This window comes from Nannospalax galili, unplaced genomic scaffold (assembly GCF_000622305.1).
Source record: "Nannospalax galili isolate Female #2095 unplaced genomic scaffold, S.galili_v1.0 scaffold308, whole genome shotgun sequence".
Classification (NCBI taxonomy): Eukaryota; Metazoa; Chordata; class Mammalia; order Rodentia; family Spalacidae; genus Nannospalax; species Nannospalax galili.
The window spans coordinates 73,962-84,977 of NW_008359214.1; the positions used below are offsets into that span (position 1 = coordinate 73,962).

General features: G+C 37.7%; 1 protein-coding gene across 5 annotated transcripts in view; it reads right to left on the minus strand.

The window, feature by feature from the left end:
- Tdrd3 (tudor domain containing 3) overlaps nucleotides 1-11,016 on the minus strand; it is a gene marked incomplete at its 3' end in the record, with an annotated part of 174,131 nt that overhangs the window by 73,304 nt on the left and 89,811 nt on the right. For all 5 annotated transcript variants that reach the window (XM_008822914.3, XM_029558564.1, XM_017795562.2 and 2 more), the window contains 1 exon segment: nucleotides 1,788-1,948. In XM_008822914.3, the coding sequence (XP_008821136.1) occupies nucleotides 1,788-1,948 (161 nt within the window).

Sequence of the window (11,016 nt, forward strand, 5' to 3'; positions counted from 1 at the left end):
TTTTTGCTCCTTGCCCTCCTAGGTCGACTAGTTCCAGGGGACTATGAGCATCTCTCCAAATGTCCTGTAATGGTGGTGGGTCACCTATCCTCTTGTCAAGGAGGCCGAGGAGACCCCACCAGATGGACTTGAACCAGTGTCCAGTCTATAAAGAGGAAGGTCAACACAAAGGAATCATGTCCTCCATGCTTCCAAGCGAAGCCAACCATGGTCGAGCAGGACCTTTGACTTATCTTCACATCGGCGGAACTGGTAAAAGAAATGAGCCAGGGGCTCCTCCCAAGCCCATGTGATCCCTGAGGAACAGATCCTCAAATGACCTTAAGAGTAAAAATAAATCGGTTTATCTGGACCAACTGTATGGCCTTAAACACCCAAAAGGAAAGTATAACCAAAGACTAAAGGGGCCAATATAATTTCATAAGAGTCCACATGTATAGCTAAAGGCTACATAACAAGCAACAATGCCAGACAGGCGATACCTTCTTTTGAGTTGTTGGCCAGGGTGGCCAAAGGGATTCCCAGATAGTAACCCAGCATAGAACTGGGAAATTGAACAGCAGACTCCAATCTTATCTAAAGGAATATTGAAAACTGATTACTGCTAGATGAGGAACAGCTGACCCTCCTAAAACAAAGACCTCTAGATAGGCTGACTAGACTCACCAGAAGGGAAGTAGTGGGGAATGGCTGGGGGTGCTGACAACACAGCAGACAGTAGCAGGGATATCAGAGTATAAGGGCTCTAGTGGGGGGAGGGAGGCTATGGGATGGTGCTACCTGGGAAGTGGGTGTATAAATAAATAAAAATAAATAATAATAACAATTCTTCGAAGCATAAAATTTGCTCCTTAAATAATCAGATGTGGAAAAACATTACCATTGAAATCTACCTGATGACTTTATATCCATGCTCAGATGCCAAGGAGCTCAGAAAATAACCAACTGTGACTAGAAATAATCAGATATATAGAGATTGGAAATGCATGTGCAAACATCTTAATGTCAATTGCATTAAAAATGAATTTTTCTGTATGAAACTGTGTATTTTAATAATGATAATAATGAAATGGAGATCTCTTTTAAAAGTTAAAACATCATTCAATTTTATGTCTTAAGGGTTTATACTTAGTACAATAGTGTATAACTGTATTAATTCAACTGTAAACCTAAAATTTTACAGCCAGTTTGGAAAGAGATGCATCTTAGCTCTGGAAATAGAAATTGTTATTGAATATGTCATTGTAATGAAATGCTTCTTCTAATTAAAAAAAATGAAAATCAAAAAAAAAAAATGAAAAGATTAGGGACTGGAGAGATGGCTCAGCAGTTAGGAACACTGGCTGTTCTTGCAAATGACTCAGGTTCGAATCCCAGGACCCACACGGTAGCTAACAACTGTCTGTAACTCCAGTTCTAAGGGATCCGACAGCCTCTTCCATCCTCCACAGGCATTGCACGACACAGATGCACTTACATACAAACAGGCAATACACACATACACATAAAATAAAAATAATAAAATATTTTAAAAATATATGAAAAGATTCATCTTAGGTACAAGAACATCTTAAATTTTTTTTATGGCTAGCATAGAATAAAGAACAACTAACTTTATACTTAACTATTTTCTAGACAGGTAAAACAAATTAAAAGCTCCGTAATGTCTTGTGAAAATTACATGGATTTAAGAGTACATTCCATTTTTTCAGAAATTCTTACAATAAAATTAGGTTTGAATAGCATTTTAAAATTCTCTTTAGCAAGTTACATGAAGTACTAATTACCTTATCTTTGAAATGTAGCTAAACTCTACTGCTGTACAACTTGTATGACCATCAGTCATCTGCAAACGCAGCATCCTTGGTGCAGCCTGAGATTCCTCATTATCCTTTGGTGCAGCAACATTGCGAATTTTTTGAATTTGCAAAACACATGGACCTTCAAGCTGTCAAAACAAAAGAATAAAAGTCACGTTTTAGTCATGGCTGTGTTTTCATTTATAGGGGTTATATTTTCTTTAGTGGTTATATATTATGATTTATAAAGATAATTTCAAGTAAGCTGGCCTTGATAGCACATTCCTCTAATTCCAACACTTGGGAGACAGAAGCAGGTGGATCTCTGTGAGTTGGAGGCTAGCCTTGTCTACATAGCAAGTTCCAGGCCAGCTGGAACAAAACAAACAAATAAAAAAGATAACTTCAAGTAAGGTCAAGACTGGAAATACACTTTTGGTACACGGTGATAAAATTTCAAGAGTCTGGTGAAGAACAATTCTAAAAAGATATCCTATTCTCAGATAGTAACAAGGCAAATTATTTCTGGACAGAAGGAACTGTTTAACAGGTGTATTAAATCATGCTTTTGATATAAAGTGCTCTAAATGGTTCACGTAAATCCTGCTTTCTTCCCTCCTCTTGCACACAAAGAGACATTCAGGAGTCAAACACCTTGACTATAGGCAGCAGTTCAAAGGAATGTTTCCTGTTCAAAGGCATCAACTTTACAGTGCCCCCTCTTCTGGTCTGAAGAAGAATGCAATGCTGCAAAGTATTCCAGGAGTGTGTTATACTTATTCCCACATTTCCTTTTTAAAATGATATTAAATCTAATGCTACACTGTATGTGTTGGCAGGAAGGAGAAGAAATGTTCTCTCCTGCCAAATATTAATCAAAGTAAAAAATAAATAAATCAATAAAGTAACTAGTCATAAAATTAAGTTTTTTATAATAAAATGCTGATGATAAAATTGGGAAATGACAGTCAAATCTGTTCAATTGTAGGAAAAACAAATTTAACAAAAATTATTGTTTCCATATAATATATCTTTAAGCAGTTATCACAGTTTAGAAGGAAAGCTACGTTTAAAATACATCATTTTTCAAGTAAAATCTTTCTTTCTAATTTTTTTGAGACAGGGTCTCCCTGTAGACACAGCTGGACTGGCATGTAGACCAGGCTGGGCGCAAACTCATAGAGATCTACCTGCCTCTGCCTCCCAGGTGCTGGGATTAAAAGCATGTGCTACCACGCCTGGTCTCAAGTAAAATATTTCTATGCATATCAAATTAAGTCATATTTTAAAAAGAGAAATTTAAAATAACTGGCAAACATTATACTTTTATAAATTAATTATAAGTGTGTGTCTATATCTGTGTTGGGGTATGTGCATGTGAGTTCAGGTGCCTATAGAGGCCAGAGGTATCAGATCCCATTGGAAATGGAGTTACAGACTATCATGAGCCACCATGTGCATGCTGGGAACCAAACCCAAGTCCTCTGCAAAAGCACTACATGCTGTTAAGCACTGAGCCATCTCTCCCACCCCAAACATTTATGCTGTATTTCCTCAGTGAGTCTCCAAACTGAAATCTTCTACATTTTCCAGCATTTTACCTGGAAAGGAATACTTTTGTTTATAAATTTATATTTGTCAAGTCTAAGCTTTTATCTAAGTGTCAGTTATCAAAAATTAATTTCATTTCTGGATAAGATGGAGAATTATAGTGCTTCTGGGAGAGCCAATAGAATAAAGAAACAGACCAAGGGAAAACAGGTGTTAGTATAAGGAAAGAAACAGAGAAAACACTTTGGAAATCCACAAAAGAAGTAAGAGGATAATGGAAAATAGCAAGGGGGGGGAGGTAAAAAAAAAAAGCAGACAGTGGACTCAGAGAAGAAAGCCAAGAGCATCCAAGAGCATCAGCAGAGGATCTCCCTGGCTGGAGGGGGGAACAGCAGAAATTCACAAAAGCAGCTTGGGGTTGAAGTGATGGTTCAGCAGGGAAAAGTCCTTGCTGTCAAGCCTGAGGACCTGACTTTGATCCTCAGGATCCACAGGGTAAAGGGAGAGAACTGACAAGTACACATGTGTACACACTCTCTCTAAATAAATATTCTAAGAAAAAAAATTTAAAGCAGTTTGTCTATGTCCTACTAGACACTGAGTCTTCAAGAGTAGACTGATCAAAAAGAAGACTCCCCCCACCAAAAAAACATTCAGAAGATATAGATTAATAGATGTGCAAAGTATAACATAGAAACGCACACACACACACACAAAATGAGAAGGCAGAGCAAGGGGCTGGAGAGATGGCTCAGGTAAAGTGCTTGATCTGCACCAACATGAGAACCTGAGTTCAGGTCTCAAGGACCCACATAAAAGCCATGCAGACAGCTATGTCTGTAACTTCAAGGCTGGAGAGCAGAGACAGGCCAATCTTGGGGGCTTGCTGGCCAGCTAGAATCTCCAAGTTAAGTGACAGACCTGTGTCTTGGTTTCTTTTCCTACTTATGTGACAAAATACTCTGACAAAATCAACTAAAGGAAGAAAGGATTTATTCTGACTCAGTTCAAAGGGTACAATCCATCAGGGCATGAAAGTCAAGGTGGCAAGAGCTTGAAGGAGCTAGTTACATTACATTCACAACCAGGAAGCACAGAGGGATGAATGTTATATGCACAGCCTATTTCTCTTTTTATATAGTTCAGGATCCCAGCCAGGGAATGAAGCCATCCATAGTCCAGAGGTCTTCCCACTTCAATTGATGAAATTAAGATAACCTTGCACAGGCATGTCCAGAGGCCCATCTCCCAGGTGATTCTAGATTCTCTCAACTTGACAATTAAGTGGAGGATGGCAACAGAAGAGGACACCCATTATCTCTGCTGGCCTCCATATACATGCATGGCTAAGTGCACCGACATACACATGCACACATATGTATAACATAGACACATACAAACACACACACACACACACACACATGCACACACACGGTGGCGGGGAGGCATGGGGCAACATTACTCCTTCAATAAACTATAACTCTTTAACCTCTAAACTCAAAGATACTAAAATAGTTTTTAAAAGGCCAGGTAAAGACTTCAAAAGTTTTCTGGTAAGGATATGAAAAAGGATGCAAACAAGTACATGAGTTCAAGCCAGAAGTTAGCAAAGAAAATAAATAACAGAGAAGGAAAAGTTCACGAAACAGATGAGGAAATCAACAACATAGACAAAAGAAAAAAAAGTCAGCAACATAGAAAAAATATTCACCAAAGCTAATTGAGATTTTGAACAAGAACAAATGCTAGAAATGAAAAACTTATCAAATTAAAAACATAGTAAAAGAGCCTTCAAGAGATGGTTCTGTGGGTAAAGGCATTTGTTGCCAAGCCTAACAATCTGAGTTCAATCCTCAGGGATTCCACATGTGCCATAAAACACAAATAGCAGAAATTTCCCCAAAATATACAGAAAGAAACAGACACTCAGACACAAGAGGCATTTAAAACCCAAAATATACATAACCAGAGAAAAAACACTCTATAGCATACTGGAGGTCTCACAATACTCAATCTCAAATTATATTACAGAACCAATAAATATTTTTAAAGTGCTCTACATCCATAGTAATCATGGAAATACAAATTAAAACTACTTTGATATTCCATTTCATCCCCATCAGGATGGCTATCAAGAAATCAAATGACAACACATGCTTGTGAGGGTACAGGGAAAATGGAACCCTTATTCAATGTAGACTTATGCTACCACTATGAAAATCAATATGGAACTTCCTCAAAACACTGAAGACAGAACAACCATGTGACCCGGCTACATCACACTCTTGGGTATATGCCCAAAGGACTCTAAGTCAACATACCACAGAGAGACATACACAAACATGTTTATAGCTACACTATTCACAATAAACAGGAAATGGAACCAGTCTAGATACTATCAACAAATAAAGGGATAGCGAAAATGCAGTACAAGCACACAATGGATTCTATGCAGCCATAAAGAAAATGAAATCGGGATTTTTGCAGGAAAATGGATACAACTGGAAACCATTATGTTATGCAAAATAAGTCAGGCTCAGAAAGACAAACACTGTATTTTCTCTCATGCAGAACCTACATCTAAAAAGTGTGTGTCTGTGTGTGTGCAGTAGGTCATGAAACTAGCCATCTCATGCTAATCTGTAAGAACTTCTGTATGCATTTCTTCCTAATTTCAGTTACAGTGGTTTCATCTTGTAGTTTAAAGTGGACTTGGTGGGAAGATAATGCACAGAAAGTGGTAAACGCTACACACTAAAGTTCTTCATTGTTTTCATATGTGTGTTTTACCAGTATTTTCTATAATATCCTATTATAAAGATGTCAACTGTCTTTGAGCTGGTCTGCAGCTTCAGTAAAACCCTAGCATATTTTATAACACTTAGTAATTTGATTCAAAAACTTAAGTAAAAGAAAAAAAATAATAACCCAAGGAAGAATATTGTATTTTACAACCACGGATTAGAAAAAAATGATTATTTTTTCTAATTTCAAGTGCCATAAAAGATATTGTTCATATGGCTCTTATATGTACTGCTGAAAACAATATAAACGGGTATTAACACTTTGCAAAATAATTTCACATGATTAACATTGACTTAACTCTGTCATATAGTAATTCAATTTCTGAGTCTATTCCCTAGGAAAACTCTTTCACATGTGCATCAGAAGATATATATGTTTGCTCTTAGAAGTAGTGTCTATTTTCAAAACTGATAAAAAATTAAAAACTAAATATCCACCAACAAAACTGATATTTAATGTAATTATATATGCAAACAAAAAAAGTTTTTTTGGTTTTTTTAAGAAACAGTCTCAGCTGGTCTCGAATTTGTTATGTAGACCAGGCTGGCCTTGAACTCAAAGAGATTTGCCTTCTCTGCCTCTGGAGTGCTCGGATTAAAGGCGTGTGTTACCACGTCTGGCCCAATCAAATGTTTTTAAAGTCAAAGAAAACAAACTCAGGATTCATACTAGTTGTTTCTTGGTGTGGGAAGGGGTGGGGGACCATGATATGAGTAAAATCCTTCTGATGTTTCAGGACTTGCATCAACAGGAGTCTGCAGAGGGGCTCATGTCAACATTAAGAGTCAAAGAATATTCAACTTCTACATAAAAAATATTTTAAGTAATTTACAAACATTTTAAAATTAAGGCATTGGTTAGGTCACTGAAACCAGGAGAATTAGAAAGTTAAATCTACAACCTACACAGGTTAATAACCAGATCACAGGGCTGGAGAGATGGCTCAGTGGTTAAGAGCACTGGCTGCTCTTACAGAGGACCCAGGTTTGGTTTCCAGCACTCACACAGCACTAGCAACTATCCATAACTCCAGGGGACCCAATGACCTCTTCTGACCTCCAAGGGTTTACAAGAAAAACAGACACCAGAACTTGTTTGATGGCAGAGGTATGGTGGTAAAAATATATCTAATGGAATGAAATAATGGAAGTCATAATTTATAGTATCTGACAATTTCCCTGGAAACTTCAACAACCAACTGCCACACTCTAAACCCAGAAGAGATGTGCTGACAATCAGCATTCATGAACTAGAGCACAATGGACCTGCCACACAGCAAGCACCTTGCTTTATACTTTGTGCTGGTGATCTCACTGGACACCCAGTCTAGCACTGTTGCAGCTATAAACCCAGAAAGTCAATCCTATTGCAGTGCTCCTGCAACCAAATCATTCTTCTCCTTCCCTTAATAGCAGAGCTGATCAAATGCACACAGTACACCTGTGAACAAAGCAGAGTAGAAGTGTATACTACCCTTTTTTCCTTTCTCCCCAATCTAAGTATCTTAGGATGAAAAATTCCCCAAACTCGATGAGAGAATTTAGTAATCACAAATATCAACTACTTACTTTCCACACACAATTACCAGTAAAGAAGATTGATTAGACCCTATTTTCCATAGCTCATATTATAAAATTAGCTTTTTAATGCTTTCAAATAGAAATAATATTGAATATGGTATGTGCAGTATTTATGTATACCTACTAAATACACACACACACACATATATATATATATACACATATGTATTTAAAATTTTACAACAGAAATATGTGTATACTCTAAAGGCTCTTTTTTTTTTTTTTTGTCTTTTTGAGACAGGGTCTCCCTGTAGCCCCAGCTGGCCTGGAACTCGCTATGTAGGCCAGGCTGGCCTTAAAACTCACAGAGATCTACCTGCTTCTGCCTCGCGAGTGCTAGGACTAAAGGCTTTTTTTTTTAAAAAAGATTTTTATTATATATGTGTGTGGCGCGGGGGGGGGGGGGGGGGGACAGAGGCCAGAAGAGGGAGTCAGATTCCCTGGAGCTGGAGTTACAGGCAGTTTTGAGTCACCAACATAGGTACTGGGAACTGAACTCAAGTCCTCTGCAAGAGCAGCAAGCACCCCAACCACTGAGCCATCTCTCCAGCCCCCATATACTCTGCAACACCTGTATACTGTAAGGTTTTAAACATTCCTCCATTATGGGCACCTCCTCACCATTCCCTGATTGAAAGGAAAGCAACCTCTCTTCCACCTGAGCTCAGATAGCCATCCTTGTATGTAATGTATTCTAACATAATATTTGTTTCACTATATGGACATTGTTGATTTTCCAATTTCTTATCAGGCTATAGACTAGAAAAACAGAGACTGTCTTATGGAGCTCAGTAACTCTTTCACTTAGTATAAATGTACATTCAAAAACTGACAGAGAGCCAAAAAGATGGCTTAGTGAGTAAAGGCACTTGCTGCCAAGCCTGATGACTTGAGTTCAATTCCCGAAACCCAGATAGTAGGAGAAAACCAACTTCTAAAAGTTGTCCTCTGACATCCACATGCTGACTATGGATACACACACACACACACACACACACACACACACACACACACAATTAATGCGGGGATCCTTCCCCGCAAACAGCATGATGGGGGCTGAGGAAAGGTGAATGCACTGCCGTCCCAACCCTCCATTCCCAAGAGACCACCAAGGAGGCAGGGAGTCTGTCTTGCAGGATCTCATTTATTAAGCTTCAGGCAAGTGTTTATATACATTTGTGAGCATTGAGTGTCCCTCCCTGATTTCACCCCAGGGTTTGATTGGTCATGACCCCAGGACTTAATTAGCATTTTAAGTTTCAATTTCCCAGAACTGCCAGTTTCCTATCTCTCCAGGGCTAGGTTTCTGTTTTCCAGAACTGTTAGGTTTCCATTTCTTATCATCATGCCCAAATGGTCTTTACTTTTCCTGACTGTTGAATTCTATCACCAAGTCCCCACAAATTAATATAAATGTAATTTCAAAAATTTTAACTGTTAGAATAAAAAAATTATTCCTGAAGTGAAAGCAGTAGCACACTGTAATGCCTGCGCTCGGGAGCCTACAGCAGAGGGTCACAATGCGGAGGACAGCCTAGGCTACACAGCAAGTTCCAAACCAGTCTGGCTTACATAGCAAGATCCTATCTCAAAAATAAGAACAAAATAAATAAATATTATTTTCCACTGACATACTGCAATTTATTGAACTCAATACAACAAAGGATGTAGCAGGATCTTTATAGAAATTGTGAATTTACCTCTGGGACTATAAAAGATATCAGGATCATTCATGCAACCACATGTAAATAAGAAAACTGAAAGCAGAGGGTAAGGAAAGGGTTTTACCAGACGTGGGTCAGTGACCAATGTACAAAATAAGAATGCAAACTTGGAGCTGTTGCACCCAAGTAGTCTGTTTTCTTCTGTATATCCTACACTAACACTAGAAGCAGATACGAGCCTAAAGGACATTGAGAACATTCATCTTTAAAACTTAATTACACTTAAAAAGACCCCCCCAAAAAAGCAAATGGTACTGGAGCTGGAAACTGAAAAATAAACAGCAGTTTACCTGGCAGCCGTAGTAACAAAAGGCTGATTTCATGGTGGTAATTTCTATTTTCTGTGTCTTTCTAAAGACTGTGCAGATAATAAACGCTAATTATCAAAAGTGGTCAGAGAAGGTTCTCAACAAATGACACCCCCCCCCGGAAAAAAGAACAAAAGAAGATAATAATCTAAACCAAGTTAGGCGTTTGATGCTCCAAAAAGATCAAGGGAAAGTAAGTTCAAAAGTGTCAGATAGGGAAACAACAGCTTTAGTAAGGTAGTCTCTAATCCTGATGTTCACAAATTTCCAAGTGACAGTCACATACAGCAAGAGTTTAAGTGAAAATAATAATGACAATAATAATAAAAGGAAATTTTTATGAGTTATAAATATGGTAGTATATTTACTATAAGATTATACAGTTTCTCCTTTAGATATTTCAAGAATATTTAATGTCTGCTAATTGAGACAGACAACATAATCTTGAATAGGTTTCCCCAAAACTTGAGATTCCTCAAAAATCAAAGCAGAAGTTTATACATCAAAAATAATAACACAGCAAATAAATTGCTGTTAATCGCTCTGAGCAATTACAGCGAATGAGATACAAAGAGAGCATGGGGCCTCCCACTCGAAGAGAATACCCCTCCCCATGGCACATCTCTACCCTCCTACTGTGCTAACATTTTGCTCCCTGGTAAAACTTATTTTAAAACTTCATTCTTTAATTTTTAAAAGTTATCCATTTAATATGTATTCTTTCTATTGTCTTTACAACTCTACAGAAATTTATTATGAAGCATTAGTAAATAAAACATAAAATTAGAGTTTTATTAATTTGTTCTTCTGAAAAGATAAATTTAATTTTAATAACTCACTTACTAAAGGGAATGCTAATAAACTGTTATTTGCCAAAGAATAAATTAACAAAAATGGAAAAAACCTCCAGATTAAAACTTGAGCCTTTTCCCAATTTTTTTTTTCTTCTTAAAAACGGTCACCCTCTGAGGACTATACTCCTTTACTTTGAATTTTAAGGTAAGGCAGCCATCTTGTGGTTCAGGTTGGTATTGCTGGGGCTCTGAGCTAGTAATTTCTGCTTGCAAAAAGTAAGCCTTTCAGAGTATGGAGAGTGGGAGAGGAAGCCTGTCTATCTGGCGAGTTTGTATTCATGCTCAGATGCCAAGGAGCTCAGAAGGTGGGCGACTGTGACCAGTGATAGTCATGTATATAGAGATTAGAAATGCATGTGAAAACGTCTCAATGTCAATTGCTTTGGAATGAATTC